Source organism: Hetaerina americana, unplaced genomic scaffold (genome assembly GCF_022747635.1).
Source record: "Hetaerina americana unplaced genomic scaffold, ioHetAmer1.1.p SCAF_2, whole genome shotgun sequence".
NCBI classification, from domain to species: Eukaryota; Metazoa; Arthropoda; class Insecta; order Odonata; family Calopterygidae; genus Hetaerina; species Hetaerina americana.
Genome location: NW_027286763.1, coordinates 67,948,177 through 67,966,928, shown reverse-complemented (window position 1 = coordinate 67,966,928; position 18,752 = coordinate 67,948,177). Strand labels below are relative to the sequence as shown.

Below are 18,752 nucleotides of genomic sequence, written 5' to 3'. Positions count from 1 at the left end.
TGCATATTTTCATTCTCATATTCTGTAATTTATTGTAGAATTACATCCACCAATTAAATTAGTACAGTGAAGCCAATTTAGACTTTCAGTTAAATGAAATTTTATACATCAAAGGTTTACAAGGACAAAACTCTGTGACTAAATTTTACACATTTCAACATGACATCTTTAGGCTGGGTCTGACAATGCTGCAACACCGGGCAGCGTTTTACCTAGAAGAAAGTGATACAAGCAGATGAATAACCATTACTTAACATAGCATAAAATGTTTGGAGTATGCAATGAGAAGCAAGGAATATTTGCTTTATTTACTCAAAAAAATTAACATCTTAATGGAAACCAATTTTAGATTTAATGTGTATAATGAAAAACAGGCTGTTTTACCAATTTAAAGTTAGTAGTGAACAAAATAATGCTTTTATTTTGATAATAACAAACTCCCTGGGTTCCAAAAAGAAATGTAAGAAAACTATAATACTCAGGTCCAAAACTGAAATGAACTCAACTTGTAAGTCGTTTCAAAAATAAAATATATGGAAATAAAATACCAGAGTTATTGAAAAACAGCCTTGCCATTTATTTAATGCATAAATTTCTTCGGTCTTCATTGCCAAGTGAACTACAGTTAATACCAAAAAAAGATAAGTACACTTCTCCACCACATGCTAAAATTTTTAGAACATTGACCCCCCCCCCCCCCCAAAATATTATTCCAGCTTATCTTTCTTTACTATTGAAGCTGGAAAGGTATTGTTCATTAGTGCATTCATGAAATACTTTTTGAGCCTCTTCAGGTGAGGGAGTAGAAAAGCAATTAGTGTCAGTCACCATATTTACCCTGAATTCTCCACTTTTTTCTATAATGTTTTAGTAAGTTCCTCTCTAATGGGAGCCATAAAAACCATTAACACAGTAATCAACACTTAGGTTAGTTTGGTAGGTGATGATAGAGTTCACCCAGTACTAAACCTGACAGAGCATAACTCGAATTTCAGGTGAAAAAATTAAATGTCAAAGAAAAGCACAACTACCAATGACAGATTTTACGACAATAGTAATAAATATATACATGAAAATACACATATATATATAACTATGGTTATTCACTACTTTTCACGCTGCAACTGCATATCACTTGCCCTTTTTCCACTTCCAAGCAGATTTTTACACTATTTTGTGGAATGACTTAGTTCTGCATCTGAAGCATAGATGATGTGACGAGGCATATAGCGAAGAAGCTGGGGAGACTACACTAAGAACTGTGGTCATGGCAAAGTTTAAAATCCTATATTATTCACAGCAATTATTTGTCATGGACCTATGTTAAGCGATCAAATTAAAGAGATGTGAGGATGATTTACTTTCCCAGATTCCCCTACAGAATCTCAGCTTTCGAGCCAAATGCAGTGCCCAAAAACAGCTATGCCAAGAAAAAAGTACATTTTAGAATTTTTTGGTGGTGAGAGTATACGATGCAATGGCTTTATCAACAGAGTAGCTCATGATTGAATTATTATGGAATTCAATATGCTAGGACAAGCCATGCTCTTAACCCTCACAGTTTTGACAAACAGACCTGCTAGTGTGCCAGCATACAGCTCAGAAGTAAGTGGGCATTCAGGAATCATCATTTTCGGGCCGGTGTGCACTGCAGAGTGGTGGTGTCTCGAAAGTTTTAGCCCACCGTAGGTCCAACTCATGCCTTGACAGGAACTTAGAAATGCCAACTTTGCCTCATGTGATCAATTATTGAGAATCAAATACAATCACAAGGCTATACTCAGTTACCTTATGAGTCCATACAATCAATTCATGTATTAACTTCACCCAAAGTGAGTGTACTTATGATCTCTAATGATAGATATGAACATTGAAAAATATTTCATTAATTCACATCTTTCTATCAAAAGTGACTGTTTGAATGGCAGAGACTGAAGGTACAATCAGGTATTAGCAAAGTCTTGTAGAGCAACAAACCCTGACATATGATTATGCTAGCTCTGAGTCATGATAGCGTCAAATTATATAAGATTAAATGGATCATGTGAAAATAAAAAGTAGAGAATGAAAGGGAATTTTTAAGGCTTGACATTGATCTGCTATGGGCTAAAACTTGCGAGTCATCCACCACTCTGCAGCTGTTACCTTCTAGACTTACTTTGCCATTGGTTTTTGTTATTCATGCATGCAAATCGAAATATGTGACCACACATAATATAAGACAGGAATGCCACCTGATTGCCAGCTTATTAAGTAGATTGTAGAGGTTTATTTACCTCTTGATATTTTAATAAGAGCTGGTAAAAAAATTTGCTGAAAGAGCTATATACAGGATAGGAGAAATCATTGCTGCTCTTACATTTTCTTGTAAAATTACATAATTTTACATGGTTGTTCAGAGTTAACTGAAGTACACATACATGCGAGGGTGATCCATAAAGTACCCGACCAAACAAAGAAAACACAAAAATTTTGGAAAAAAATTTATTTATTTTTCAACATTATCCTTTCAGCTCAATACACTTTTCCCAGCGATGTTCAATAAGTTCGATACTCTATATTATAAGAACTGTATTGCTCCTCAAAATAGCCAAAAACTGCCAACATCACTTCTTCACGGTGGGAAAATCTTTTACCACCAAGCCACTTTTTAAAGTTTGCAAATAGAAAATAATCCCAGGGGGCTAAATCTGACAAATAAGGTGCATGAGGTAGCAATTCGAACTTTCATTCATGCATTTTTGCCATTGCAATACCAAATTTGTGAGCTGGTGCATTATTGCCTTAATGAAACAGCACTTTCTTCTTAGCCAAACGTGACCACTTTTGCTTGATTTCTTCCCTCAAACGTTGCAATAAGTTCGCATAATACTCATCATTGATAGTTAATCCTTTTTCAAGATAGCCAATGAAATTATCTCACGCGCATTCCAAAAACCGACGCCATTAACTTGCATGCAGAGGAAATGGTCTTTGCCTTCTTTGGAGCCGGTTGCTTTGATTGCTTTTTTGTCTCCGGGTGTGAAGTAATGTACCCTTGTTTCAGCCATGGTCATGAAACGGCACAAAAATTCTGCTTTGTTACTGTGAAACTTTGCTAAACAATCAATTGAAACATCTCTATGCATTGCTTTTGCTCGAGTGTGAGCAAACGCAGCACCCATCTGGCACACAGCTATGTCATGTCCAATTTTTCAGTTAATATGTGATGTACCTCACTTTTTGAAATGCCTACTATGCACTACTGCAATACTAGCTTGTGCACTTTCAGTCGACAATCATCCAGTATCATTTTGTGGATTTTCTTCACTGTTTCTGGAGTCGTCACCTCATTTGGTCGGCTAATGCGATCCTCATCTTGACAGATCAGATGGACTCGTTTAAACTTTGCTTCCTAATATTTTACTGTTGTAAACAAGGGAACAGACTAACCCAGAGTAGAATCCACTTCAGTTTTTATATTGATAAAAGTATTCTATCACATAACGATGATCAATTTTCTCCATTTTCACAAATTCATTGAAAGCGTTCACTATTGATGGCTGTCAAACAAATACTAAACAACATAGCATCTTCAAACTTGTGACATAAGCTTTATAGATTGTGCACTTTCTAATACAGTGATATTTTTTTAAACAACTACCACCATCTCTAGGTCAGGTCGGGTACTTCTGGGCCTTCCCATGTACATCAATGGGAGAATATCTATTATGACTCTTGCTAAAATAACACAGGTATTCATGGCTGAGCATGTAAAATTATTTTCATAAAAATTATTGATAGTAATTTACCATTAAAAAGGAAAAAATTCTCCAAGGCAAGATATGACTACATTACATCAGCCTTTATTATATTTAATCCCCATGCAGCACGTATGCATCATCACAGAATTACAAACGCTGGCTTCACTTTTATCAGGTCATTTTCTGACAATGTAATTCCTCCCCAATTCATATTTACATAGGCATTTTCAATTTTGTATATATCACAAAGGGAGAGATTTATCTTACCTTCTAGCAATTCCAAACTGGCCCCACCACCAGTACTGACATGGCTAACTTTATCCTCAGTGTTCCACTTTGCACAGCATGTAGCAGTATCGCCTCCACCAATGATGGTAATAGTACCTTTTGTTGTTGCCTCAACAACAGCATCCATCATGGTTTTGGAGCCTTTAGCAAAATTTTCAAATTCAAACACTCCCATGGGCCTTTGGAGAGAATTGGGTACACATAGTTTTATCAATTACTCACCAAAGAAGATCTCATAAAGTATGCATTACTCAACACCCTGATTAATGTAGCCAAACAAGATAACACTTTGATCATTCCTGTAGAGTACAACAAATTGTAGTGGACAGCTTAAGTGCCTGCACATGACATTTAAACTTTACCTGAAACTATTTCCTTTAACTACTCAAACTTTCAACCCTCTTCATGCCAACAAAAATCTCATTCTTCCTCTTTCCCTCTCTCTTTAGAATTCTATCTATATGTGTTCTAGATGCCAATTAATACATCTCAATATTACCTTGATGTTTCTCTGGATTGACTCCCAGACTTGTAGGAAAAGCGCAAAAATATCCCTGCTCTCCATTGTTAAGCCACTGCCTGTCACTTGTGGATACTTCTTTTGTTGACACAGTTCTTCAATCAATATTTAAGATAGATAGTGCCCATTTTAATTCAAAATATTTTAGGCAAATGAGTTTTTCCAATGAATGCCCTCCTAATTTGATTACATCCTAATTTCCTAGTTTCTTAAGAATCTCATATTCACATGATTTACTATCATAGATACTTCTATGATTATGTAATGTACTCCACTGCATCTCTTGGCTGATTGGCCATCTAAAGCTTGATCATTCACAAATTTGATTAACTTCATAAGCTCCTTATTTACTATATACAATAATCAAAAAAAAGTACCAAGCTCCTCATTTACAATAAAATGAAAAGTCAATGTCCTAGTCAGTGAACACAAATAACACATGAATCTTTTGCCCTCTCCAAAAAATTGACATATTTGATATCTGATAAAACTACGGCCCCCCCTGACACTAGTTAATTCCTCCAAGTTTCCTTTGACGTGGAGTCACTCTTACCTAGTGACCCCATCCCCAAAGCATTTAAGTTCCTTGAAGATTGGCTTTCATCTAAACAAATCTCAAAAGAAACCTTAAATGAATACCTTCTTTTAACAAACCTAATAGTGAATCAAAATTTATTTACCCTCAACAACCATTTCTACGAACAAAATTTTGGCACTACCATGAGGAACTCTCTCTTCCTCTTCCTAGTCAATTTATTTATGTCCAATTTTGAGCAACAGTGCCGAAGCAAATTTAAATATTTTCCTATCACCTGGAACAGGTGTGGCGACTAAAAACTTCCATTCCACCCACAATCCACCAAAGGGTTAGAAACCATTTTCAAGAAACACAACCACAAACCCTCTGTCTCATCCAATAACAAACTCAAAAATTTACTTGGAAACCCTAAAGATCCCATAGAATCCCTTCTCAAATCTGGCATATACCAAATTTCATGTCCACAATGTAATTCTTCATACATTGGACACACTAGAAGAAACTATCACCCATTTTAAAGAACATGCCGCTTGTTTCAAACTAGGGAACTTTCACAAATCCTCCTTAGCCAAACATATGATCTCTGAAGGACAAAAGATCAAAATTGCTAAAATTGAACTCCTTACATTGACATTAAACTCCTTAAACTTACCCCAGACTACATGTTGAACTATTATGCATGCATTCACATTAAAAAGAACAGTACAAATATCATGAACAGCACACAAGGACCATTACAGCCTTCCTATTTTCCCTTTGCCAATGCAGTTGACTCACAACATTCTCCACGTCCTCAACTTCCCCCGTTCATTAACCATACCCCCCCCCCCACCACAACCTTGGAACCCTTCAAATTGCCTTTGAAATAGAGGGGCATTACTTTCCCATTAGCTCCTAGCTTCCCCCCTAGCTTTTTTCCCCTCTCCCATCAGTGAACCAGCTGCCAACCTCTTCCTTATCCACTGTTATACTTGAATGTACTTTTCCTTCCCCACCCCTACTGAACACCCAATACTCCAATTGAACCGTCTCTCTTCCCCGCCCCCTCTTCTGTTGTCCAACCACGAGATTATCCAGCTTTCCCCCCATTCCCCTCCTAATGACCCATTCTTTCAAATCTCCCAAATGAATATTTCATTCGTGAGAGAGCATGTGATTCACAAAGGTCCCCGTTTCTGAACACACCAGAGTGATAGAGGGAATGAGCAAGAAATTGTGTCCATCTGTTTTGTTTTTCTGTCATAATCTGTTTTGTTTTTCTGTCATAAGTAGGTCCCTGGTATAGGGGTAATCCTTGTAAACCCTGAATGAGTGAGTACTTGTGAATCGCAAAGGTCCCCCATATCCAAACACACACCCAAGTGATTGAGTAAATAAGCGAATACGTGCATTCATCCGTTTTATAATTTTGTATTAATCTGTGTGATTGAAGGGTCACTGGCATAGGAGGAATACTGGACGAGTGAGTGCAATTCACAAAGTTCTAACACACCCGAGTGATTGAGTGATTAAGAACTTGAACTTGGGCCTTTTTCTTTTGATTTTTATTTCAACTGTTCGTCATTCCTGGGTGAGTAAAATGGGTCTCTGGCATAAGAGAATTCCTTGCAAACCCTGAGTGGGTGAGCAAATGCGATTCACGAGATTGACTGCTATTCCTTAACACACCCTAGTGGTCGAGTGTTTGTGTGTTCTATTATTTATTAATTTTCTTCCAATGTCTTTCCAATTCCGATATGTGCAAGTTTAAATGCACAGCCCCATTTTCTAGCTAGCCACTCCAATTCTCCACCTGTTAACCATTCTTTTACCATGAGTCATTCATTTTTAGGGCTCAAATGAGACACTCATTCTATCAATATACTTATATTCAACGAAACTTTTAGTCACTGTACAACCTACTCCACTGAACACCCAAGGATCCAAGAAGGTCATCAGTCTTAAGTAATTATGAAATAAAGGCTACTTACCCATTCCACACTATAACTTTTGCTCGGGCAATAGGTCCTGCAAACAGAGCATTAGTTTTAGGGCCGACATCCAAGCCCATCCAGCCATCAGGTACACCAGACTCTACTGTGGCTGATCCAACCTGCACACAAATGTTGTATTAAGGCCAACTGCTTGCATGAAATAATGAAAGTAGCAGATGAATAAACATCCCTTACCTCAGCATTTTCAGCAAAACGATTACCGGTAACAAAATCTACTGGAAGGTGAATTTGGACATTATTCTTCTTTGCCTTGTCCATTAAACTCTTAACAATCTTTGCACCTTCTGCATCATATAGTGATGATCCAATCTGGGATCCATTAAAAATATTTATTTAAACATCAAAATGTTATTCTGCATTTAAAGGTAATAATTTCCATTGAGTACTGCATAATATCTTGGCACTTAAAACTATATAATACGTATATATATATAGTGAACTCAATTCAAACATTTTGTAAAATTTAGGAAACATTTTTAACTGCATTATTGATTTCTCTCCGACTGATATACATACATTCATTCCATGTAATTCTTTAATGATTGTAAATGCCATTCCACCACCAATGATCATTTCGTTTACTTTGTCCAATAAATTTTCAATAAGCTGTATCTTGTCAGCAACCTTTGCTCCGCCCAATATGGCAAGGAATGGTCTGTGGAAGGAATAGAACTATGAGACATAATTTCAAATTTTTGTAGGCAAAATAAGCTATAATCTGTGGGTCAATAATCTTAAAAAAACTAGAAATTTCTCAGAAAAAGGCATAAAATTATTTTATTAGAAAAAAAGGACAGAGTTGCGACAACTATCTTTAGAATGAAAGGGATTTGATCTCCAAAGCATGAGGGATGCATCCAATCATGTCCCCACCACTTTAAGCCACTGTCTCTACGCAATGGTTGTTAGATATGTCATTTTAAAGGAAAAAGCCATTATAAGAATGCCTTTCCCTATTAATCCAAGAATGTCAATCATGACATAAAAACTGTCCAATATGTATGAACATGTCTTTAATTAGAAAAATCTTCTCCTAAAGTACCTCTTTAGACTTTTTAATTTCAAATTATTTAGAACAATAGGGGTTGCGGTATTCCAGGGGTAGATGATGGGACCACTAACTGGGGGGCCCTGGTTCGATTCACACACAAGCCTCTCTGAACCCCTGTAGCTCCACCCAAGCTATGTGATATTTCGAGTACCATATCTTCCTGGGAAACCATTACCATCACAGGGAAAGGAACTGGGGCCCCTACCCTGATGTATGAATTTCACATGTCGAGAGGCTTAGTATTGGGTGAACTATGTCATCATCTACCAAACCGACCCTTGAGTTGATTACTGTTTATGGATTGTGGGTCAATAGTCCACCTTACAACAATCAACAATAAATATTTATTCCTTTTTGTAGGATGTACTTTTTAAATTGGAAATAGAAAATGTACACGAGGTCTGTTCAAAAACTTTCCAAATTTTTTATTATAAAAAATACTTCACTAACAAATTATTGGTTACGGTCCCTAAAGTAAGTCTCCTCCCTAGCATATAAACTTATCCCAAGAGTGTTTTCACTTTTTGAAACAGTCCTGGAATGCTCGTAAGTCCCTCTATCGAATTTTTCTCTCTCTCTGGGATGGTGGCAAATCTTTTTCCTTTGAGCAGAGTTTTTAGTTTGGGGAACCGAACAAAGTTACATGCGGCAGGTCTGTTAAGTCAGGTGGGTGGTGAGGCAAAGCAGTCTTGGTTTTGGCTAATAACTCATGAGTTCTGAGATACGAATGAGTCGAACATTGTCATGGTGAAAAAACCACTAGCTGCTCCAAAGTTCGGGCAGCTTTCGCCTAATTCTCTCTCTTAGGCATTTCAGAACCATCAGGTGGTACCGTTTTGACTGTCAGTGCAGTTCCGTGATGCACAACCCTCCTTGGCATCGAAAAAGTCAATATCACCTTGACATTCAAGCAAAGTTGTCAAGCTTTATTGGGGCAGGGGGATGTGCCACCAATCCATTGTGTGAAGTTAGCACTTTTGTTTCAATGCCATATCTATAAACACACAACTCATCACCTGCTATGATCCTGGATAGGAATATTTCATCCTCTTCAGCTCAATCAAACAGTTCCTGACAGACATGAACTCAATGTTGTTTCCGGTTTGCTATCATTAAACAGGGCACGAATTTGGCAGTGACTCGATATATCCTCAATTTTTCAGTCAGGATATCATGGCACGAACCACTCAAGATGCCATAACTTTTCAGCAAGTTCCTTAATAGTCAAAGGTCAATTTGCACAAGCGAGATTGTTCACTTTCTTGGTGCGGGGGGTCATCAGTCAACATTGACGGTCTTCCGGAACGCTCTTCTTTTTTCACTGATTGTCGCCCAATTTTGAACCGGGTATACCACTCACTAAACGCAATACATGTATGTTTCATAGCATCCTCACCATAAGCCTTGGTAATCAACTCAAAAGTTTCCATAAAAGATTTGCCGAGTTTTACATAGAATTTTTCAGGACAACACTGCTCTTACAACAAGTTCATTTCGGCTGATCCAATTTTTCACCGCACTCCATGAACACCACTTCACATAAATGGTGGTAACTAATCAATAAAGTGGTTGAAGGCGGTTATTTGGGAAGTCACTGCAGACGAAACACCCTCAAGCAGATGAAAAATAACCAACTCGAGGTGTCATAAAAAAGTTCGGAATGAACAGACCTTGTACATAACTGTTACAAAGTATGCCTATTTTCTGGTCCATAAGATGCCCATGCGCACTAGCACATGATATGCACAGTGATTATTCAGGTTAGAATTTACTTATCATGAAAAATATTTGGATCAAACAGAAAGACGATCAAAATATTTTCATGTTAACATTTAATAAGAATAAAATGGAATAGTTACATCAAAATAAAACCTGTAATCAAAATCTTCCAAAAAACCTAACTTAACCGGTAGATTACCTAAAACAGTAATAACATAAAAAATTAGTAGCTTTATCAACATTTATTCATCATACAATCCCAGAAATTCATCATTACTGCTGTCAAATCATTTCTGCAGTTTTTCACTTTCCTCATACAATATAATATTCACTTTCATATAGGGCATTATCAATCCCACGGTTTAAAAAGACATGATGGTCACATTTTTAACTTGAAGCCAGAACTTAGGCAATCAATCAGAGACACTAGAAATCACCGCTGGTTTTACAGCACGACGTTCACTCAGAAAAAGTTTTAATAGAAATACCCATCACTAATTTCTCATTCATAAAATTATTTTTCTTTAATCAGTAATCTCATTTTTTTCCTGTGTCTTAACATCCAATTCCTAAAATGTTTCTCAAGCTTTGGAAATTTATGAGGACAAGAATGAAGTTTTTTGGCTCATACTTTATCAGGAGAAATACAAAGTATTAGAAGTCGGGCGACATCCCTGAGGATTTGGAAAAGTACTGTTAAGGAAATATTAAAGCTCCATTGCTGACCACTGACTAATAGCAGTATTTGAATCAAAATTTGTAATTAAGGAAACCATTTTCTATGCCTGATGTGGGAAAAAATTCTTAACACAAAGTTTTTCCCAGTGGATCAGCATGTATTATAAGCCAAGGGATACTTTTATCCCACAGCGCATAAGATTCAGGCTAATTTTAGAGCACATTTAGAAGCAAAAAAGTGTGAATTGCAGGCTGGGAAATATTAAATTGCGGGCTGGGAATAAATGAAATTGAATAAGTTCAAGAGTATTCAACTGAGATTTGAAATCTTGTCCAAGACAATTGTATACATAACCTTGTAAGAGTTACTGTGTACTCCTGCATCAAGTTTTCTTTTTCCTAGCTCTTTAATTTAGCATTGGTAAGTCAAAACCAGCATCTGAATCATGGTCTATTATACCTATTATTTTTTATTCCATTTAGGTTTAAGTCTCTATATGTACAGTTAAACATCATATATTAAAATAATTTGTATGCTTCTTTTAAATAGTGCATACTATACAGTTGTGCAACAAGGATTTATTGTTTTATATGCATTACCTTGACACTTGCAATTAGCATTACCTTGCAATCAGTACATGCAATAGAAAACCTAATTGAATAGAAACATATTCCAGACCTATTCAAGTCATCACTTTTCAAGAAATTCTTGGTTTTCCATCAAAATTTCCCTTAGAACCCATGCCTTAATAAACATCTAAATAATAAACCCTTCACGATAATTGATATTTAAGAAACAGTCATCACTGAAAAAAATATCAGATGCCAAAAAATTACCCAGCTTTATTTGTAGTCACATGAAAGAAAATTCCACAGGAATTACGGAACCATTCAACTGACCTATCTGGGTTATCCAAGGCCTTGGCAAAATATTGCAGCTCCTTCTTTAATAAGAAACCAGCAGCTCGTTGTGCGAAGCCTTCACCCATCATAGAGCTATGGGCACGGTGGGCAGTTCCAAAGGCATCATTGACATACACATCACCTAATTTCCTCAAAGATTCCCTAAATGCCTTGACATCATCAGGCTTGGCTTTGACCTAGAAAAATTGAAAATAAATGAGGACCTGATTTTTAGTAACTTTAATGTATTCCATTTTAGAATTTATTGTTATTAACTATTACACTTCTCACACAGTATGCATATGTAACAGTTTATAAATTTGAAAAACTTTTATTCGCCTAATGTTTGATTAAAGCACAAGTAGGAATATAATCAGGAATATTCCCTATTATCTCATTTTGTGCATCTAAAACAAGTTAAGTCAGCTCGCATCCACAGTATATCAAGTCCCTATTACCTATTAATAATGGGAGGGTAATATATTATTTGCCACTGTATATTGTGGGTCTTGTGCATTTTCTTAATCCATTTTCCTATCAAAACAAGCCAAGTTGATTCCTATAGTTAATTTATGTTGAAAAGATTAAAAAAATTAGTCTTTGCAACTTTTACTGCAGACGTTTTATCATTTTATGAAATATCCAATTATTGGTGTAAAGGCGTTTAGTTCATTTATGATTAAATAAATAATTCAATTATATTTAAAAAGTATTTACTACTTGACAGTAGTAAAAGCACTTAAAAAATACATACCATATGGAAAATTTTACAGTGTAGAAGAACTCTGTAGGTCAAATGTAGGTCACCATTGATTTATGGTTACTCTGCCCAAGAAGGTCAATGTACATCTCCCATGTCAAACAGTCACACTTCCAAAGAAAAACTTACCTCTTTAACAAAACCTGACATTTAATGCTCTACATATTTGTTCAAAAAATGCAACCGACAGTGATAATGATAATTTAATAAAAATGGAACAGAGTAAACTGAGAAAGTATGATATTGAATTGTTGATGAATAATTATTCATTAATTGGTTACCTTTAGCAATTTCCTTAACATGATTAAATATTCTTCCAGCATTTGATTGGTTCTGGCTTTATGTATGCACCATGGTATCAATCTTACCGTATTTATACTTTAAAATGAAATGCATACACAAAACTTATCTACAAGTACATCTATTGCAAACACAATAAACTCGCTTACCTTATTTCCTGATGCATCGACTCCTTTTCCTTCCTCCTCTAAATGATACCTTAAGTTCTCCAGAAGAATGACTGAACCAGGTTCAGGGTTTTCACAGGCCTTTTCAACTTCCGGGCCGACACAGTCATCAAGAAACGTAATATCCCTGGCAAAGATTTCAATAGTTAGACACGAAAAACTTGTAGCTAACTGAAAGAAATTACATTCAACTACTGAGCTAATGGGCTCAGTATAGCTCCTTGGATATCAGCAGCTAAACAAGAGCCGGTTGGCTTTCTAGTTGGAATGACTTGGAAACCACAGATGCAAAGTGCGAGGTTCTGATACCCTAAACGCGTGAATTTCACACATTTAGTCATGGTATCAAGTGATATCTGTACCCACTAATCGAACCGCCAAGATGATGCCCGATAAGGTTATTCTTAAATGGAAGCCGAGAGCAGGAAAAACTAATGAACTTCAGAAGTATCAGAATGCAATGCAGCATTCCCCGAGTCATATCGGCGGGTAAAATGAGGAAGACATGTTCTGATGTCTTTGCCCTATGTAACTTTCTAGCAAAATGATTAAGGCAAAGTATATCACGTTCTTTGATTTGTAATTAGTACTTTTTGGACAGCGATGATTTCTTCATAAAATAGTACTTAAATATCGAGGTATTCATTCGGCATATGGCAGGTAATCCAAGTAAACTGACCTGCTAAGCAGCTTTTTCAGCTCTTCTGCCACAGGTTTTAAAGTGTATTTCGCATTTCTGTTTCCGTCGGGCCGGCCAAGATGAGACATCAAAACAACAGATTTTGCTTTTTTATCCAATGCATACTTAACACTATCGAGGGCTGCTACTATACGTTGATTATTTGTGATAACTCCTTCTTTCAATGGAACGTTGAAATCGACTCTGTAAAAATGGATGACTTTAAGTACAGGCATTACTTAATGTTTGAAAAAGACAATATTATCCTAATTAATAAACCAAGCACAATTACCTCATTAAGACCCTCTTGTTGGTCAAATCCAACGCATCAATACTGAGCTTTTTCAGAGACATGCTGATATTTTACACGATCAAATACTCTTCCTCGTTCCGAGTGCCTTTTCAAAACCCGCACAGGATTCTGACCTTGATAAGGTCAAAGCAAAGACAGACACCTATTGAGAATTGTCATAGTTACATAAAAAAACCATACGGTGGGCCGTGAGTGTTGAGTCCCTCAAAGAGAGTTCAAAGTACCTACAATAAATATTTAAAAAATCTTGAGGAATAAAATATAAAAACCGAGAAAAGTCTTAGTTGAAGATTAATGCAAGATAATTAATTGTTTTATTCCTAGATTCTTCGCAAGTGGTACCTCTAAAAAGAGGTAAAGCTGAGGAGGTTAGAAATAATTTAATTCTATCCTCTGGAAAAATCATGAAAACTAGTGCGCCAAAAACAGCACGAATGAAACTTAATTATTTTTCTCCATAAACTGGACTTATCTACTCAATATTTTCGTCCATTTATGATGTTAACAATGGCAAGATTTTAGCATAAAACCACAAAACTTCTAAATTTTTTTAGAATGGAGCCCAAATGTGATTTTTTACGCGGAATTCGTGGTATACTCACTCATTCCTAATTTTCAACAAAATGGCAAGAAAAATAAATTTATTCTTTTTCCATAGGAACTACAATAGCTCACGTTGTTGGTCATTCATTTCGGTATTTTACTTATTCGTGTAGTTGGTACTTCTGGTTGGTTCGGCGATAGTAATTGATAGTCTAAAGCTACGAGATATATATATTCGAGTTCGATATTCAAGATCGCATTTAATCAATTTACTATTCAAGGATTTTAAACGGTCGTAATATCTTTTCGAGGTGACGGCCATACAATTAGGCTTCTTTTTGCAAGCCCCTAGTTAATTTCACATTTATGGGTATAGTGCGATAAGTGTGGTGTAGTCATATTTGTATTGAACCTTTATGTTGCTTACTTAATCTAGAGGATAATACATCAGTATGTCTAAAATCAGCGGTTATGACACGCACGATGATGGTCCGGGTTTTGTTGGTATACGATTTTGTCAAGAATGGTAAGGTATCATCATGTTGGTGCCTGTTTAAACTGCACTAGTTGGCATGTTAATCCACCAATTAATTGTTTCAGCAACAACATGTTGTACCCAAAAGAGGATAAAGAAAACAAGGTCCTCCTTTATGCAGTAAGTTGATATTGGAATCTACAAAAAATTATCAACATTTTGATTTACCTCATACAAATGAACCAATTATTAGCTTATTGTGTATGCAAATCTGCTATTCTTTTTCCTTCCGTTTTCGCTCAATTTTGCATATCTTTCTACACGCTTTGTGCTCATACATATGCATTGTAAATCGATTGTCATTATTTAGTCCTTTTTTTAGTTATTTAGCCCTTAATGTAATTATATTTTCATTTAATGTGTTTGACGATGGTTAGATGGAAGAAGGACTGCCTCAGTCTCAATATCGCCCGAATAAAACCAAATTATTATTTTTGTTCCCCTCGGTTTGTTTACACAAGTTTTAAAGGTGTATTTGTCAATATTATTATTAGACGAGGGTCAAACTTTCCTTTGCCAATAATCTAATTGCAGTGTGAGAAACCCTGAAGCTTTTTTTGCTTTAAGTTGTTCACAGGGCTATATTACTTTATATTTAGAGCTATGAAAAAGCACATCATAGTCAAATAAGTATATTCTCTGGCATTAAAAATTATGTTGGCCGTAAAGAATTGATATTTTCAACTTAATTAAATGCCTTCGAGAGTTTTGTCATTTATTTCGATTGCATTGTGCTTTTAATTCATTTCATTACATTAGCTATTCTTATTACATGCCTACCACATTACTTTTTGCGTTCAGTTTTCCAATTTTTGGTGTTTCGCATGGTGAATTTTCCACGACATTTCGTCCCTAAGTAATTTAAGTTGTTGATGATGATCGTCGTTGATACTTCTGATTTTGTCGATCACTGATATAGTTGGTATTTGCTTTTATTACAGTGCAGAAATTGTGATTACAAACAGTTAGCTGACAGCAATTGCATATATGTGAATAAAATTATGCACGAAATTGAGTGAGTATCTACTAGAAGTGTTCACTTTGTGCGGAGACATTCTTTTTGAAATTTATTGCACGTTTTTTTTCTCTTACAGTGAGTTAACCCATATTGTATCAGATGTCATATCAGACCCTACTCTTCCCCGAACTGAAGAACATCCATGCCCTAAGTGTAATCATCGAGAAGCAGTTTTCTTCCAAGCTCAAACCCGGCGTGCTGAGGTATATATTTTTTCCTTTGGTCGTTTTTTTCTAGATTAAACGCTATTAATTTTGAGCAGTCATGATACATTTCAACAGTGTTAAATATGTCATTTACATTGTTATAGTATTCACATTTTTTACTTTTTCTAGTAAAATTTGCAAATAAAAATTACAGAGTTGGTTTATTAATTTTCATTACACAAATGTAATTTCTGTATTGGTTTACCCATTGAAGATTGACAATGGCTCATTGTCATTGTGTATCTTTATATTAACCAACTTTGTTTACTATGAAATGACTTCAAAGAATCTGAATAATTGCAGATTTTTATATTGAGTACATCAACATCCTTTTACCTTTCACTGTTATAGGTACTCCTTTGAAGGCTCTCATGTTGTATATCCATGTATGCATTTACATTTTACTTTGTGAGCCATCATGGAGGCACGTGCCTAGGTAGCACCATTCTTTATCATGTAAAGTCATATGAATTTCAGGCATTCATTATAGGAATTCCAGATTACTATTAGCTTCTTTGACCCTGAGAATGGTTGCTGAGGTATTTTAAATACACTCTAAAGCCCCACATAAGTATCCCATGAGAGAGTAATAATAGCTTTATTGTTTTGTTGGTTAAAAATATGAAATGGAACATGCAAATAGAGCAATACCCATGATACGTATTAATATATAAATAAAAGCCATGTAAATACACATTACAAGAGTACATCACCTTAATCACGAGTTATCTATAAATATTCATCGGTACTGTTGTAAGATTTGAGGAGTAATAGCTACTTAAGTTTAAAATTAGTCACAATGGGCTGATATATACCATCAATTATGACAACCATATTAGGATCTCACAGGATACCAAAGAAAAAAAGGAAAGAGGGTAACTAACCATGTGCCAATGCACCCTGAATATGACACAGTGATTGGAGGTTGGATTTGCTGTCATGGCTCAAGATACAGGCCTTCAATTTGGAGAAAACATTTAATTTTTAGCATGTAGCTATGTATCTAATGCTCGATTCAACTGGGTGTATGCTAGAAACGCCTATCTGCAAAGCTTCGCTGAAAACACTTTGCTTAGTGGAAATAAAAGAAAATGCCACCCTGTCATTCAAACTGAATTGGGAGCATTACAAGATTATATGCCAAGCTTTACCTATTAAAGAAATTTGATTCATATGAGTTAAATGCATGTACTAAAAATAATTCTGGCATCACATTTACATAAATCACGGATTAACTTTGTGGTGACCAATCTAACACCCCCTGCCGTATACTTGCCAGGATGATTTCAGGATAAAATTAAGATTCACTTTTTTGGTAGACCCTATAGGTATGGATATATGAGTATATTTTGGAACAAATGTATGTTATTTTTAAAGTTAAAAATGTCACTTTTTTGTCATCATTCTACTTATTTGCTACTGGGTCACATTTTTTGTATTTTATATGCATTGAAAGTGCATGTGATCAAAATTTGCTTGGATATTTAATGACTTGAAATGGCATTGCTGTTTACTGACAACCAAAAATTCAAATTTGAGAAAGTTAGCCCTGAATCCTATCTAAAATGTTGGTTTTAAAATCCGGAAGTATTCATAAATTCACATGTATATGGTATATTATTGTGAGGGTGGTGGATAATTGCCAATGATTTCAATCGGCAGTGACTTATACTAATTTTTGTTTTAAATTTATCCCTGCAGGAGGAGATGAGACTGTATTATGTCTGCACTAATCAGCATTGTACACACAGATGGACTGAGTGATTTCAAACTATATTTAATAAATGTAATATTTGTGTATTGAATATCATTATTATTTACCTTTTTCATTTATCATGTGCACATTTGATCAAGAGAATGGATAGGTTCTACCAATTTAAATGTAATTTTTTTGTATGTTGCTTGACATAATAAGAATAATGTCTTATTGTTGAGCTCAATGTCTTTCAATTTCCCCAATTAATAGCTTCAGAATTATCTCCACCCATGGGTACACTGCTGGACTACTGACCAGAGGGCCCATGTTCGATTCTCAGGGATGCCTCTGGCCACCCTGAGCTACATCCAAGCTGTGTGATATTTGGGTTCTAAGTTTTCCTGGGTAACCGCAGAAGGCACATGGAAAGGAACTACCCATTGAAGACCTCCCCCACCCTCCCTACCCTAATGGGAATTTCACATACCAATGGGCATTGAGTGAGAACTACCCTCACCTATCAAACCAACCTTCAGGTTGTTAACTGTATGCATCATCCTCATTAAAATGATAAAATAGTATGAATAATGTCACGATCTCCTTTTGTCATAAAATAGCTCTTTTGTGCAACCAATATCGTTTCCTGAAGCCTTGTCTCAACTGAAAACTCTTGTGAAAAGATTTTAGCTATTTTATTTACCGTAAAAAGGAGGTTATTATTAAGGCTGATTATTCATCATCAGTATTTCTGCCCTAAGGTTTTTTTACTGCAGCTCTCATACTTCTCTGAAAATATTCATCTCGGAAATGTACTTAGGTATGCATTGATGAATGTGCAGACACTGAAGTCATCGAGACCATGTGTAAAAATAATTTATGCTTGGACTAGTTTCCTTCGTATGTTCTATGATTCCATTTCTTCAAGAGTAATGCAGCCAATGCCACAGTGCCACAAGGGGATCGGGATTGGTGCGGTGACTATTGTACTGGCTTCCCACTCAAGAGGGCTTGGGTTCAAATCCCAGTGGTGTTTAATATTTTTCAGAGGTATCTCGATCCCTACTAGAGGTGCTTTGTGGAGGGCACTTTGAGTGAGTACGC

General features: G+C 35.8%; 2 protein-coding genes across 3 annotated transcripts; one reads left to right on the top strand and one right to left on the bottom strand.

Annotated features, from left to right (window-relative positions):
- Window positions 1-6: 6 nt before the first annotated feature.
- Pgk (phosphoglycerate kinase) lies at window positions 7-13,795 on the bottom strand. Its single transcript, XM_071585184.1, has 9 exons — window positions 13,633-13,795; window positions 13,341-13,544; window positions 12,644-12,788; window positions 11,432-11,631; window positions 7,600-7,738; window positions 7,258-7,392; window positions 7,060-7,181; window positions 4,011-4,210; window positions 7-212 (listed from the first exon to the last, which is right to left on the bottom strand). The coding sequence occupies exons 1-9, from the start codon at window positions 13,692-13,694 to the stop codon at window positions 169-171; spliced, it is 1,251 nt and encodes a 416-aa protein (XP_071441285.1). The 5' UTR covers window positions 13,695-13,795; the 3' UTR covers window positions 7-168.
- Window positions 13,796-14,357: 562 nt separating this feature from the next.
- Polr2I (RNA polymerase II subunit RpII15) lies at window positions 14,358-18,088 on the top strand. 2 transcript variants are annotated; one of them, XM_071585187.1, is made up of 6 exons: window positions 14,358-14,507; window positions 14,633-14,722; window positions 14,797-14,851; window positions 15,673-15,746; window positions 15,826-15,952; window positions 17,657-18,088. In XM_071585187.1, the coding sequence occupies exons 2-6, from the start codon at window positions 14,649-14,651 to the stop codon at window positions 17,717-17,719; spliced, it is 393 nt and encodes a 130-aa protein (XP_071441288.1). In that variant the 5' UTR covers window positions 14,358-14,507; window positions 14,633-14,648; the 3' UTR covers window positions 17,720-18,088. The 2 variants fall into 2 exon arrangements, with proteins under 2 accessions (XP_071441288.1, XP_071441286.1); XM_071585185.1 differs by having other exon boundaries at window positions 14,366-14,722; window positions 17,657-18,087.
- Window positions 18,089-18,752: the final 664 nt, after the last annotated feature.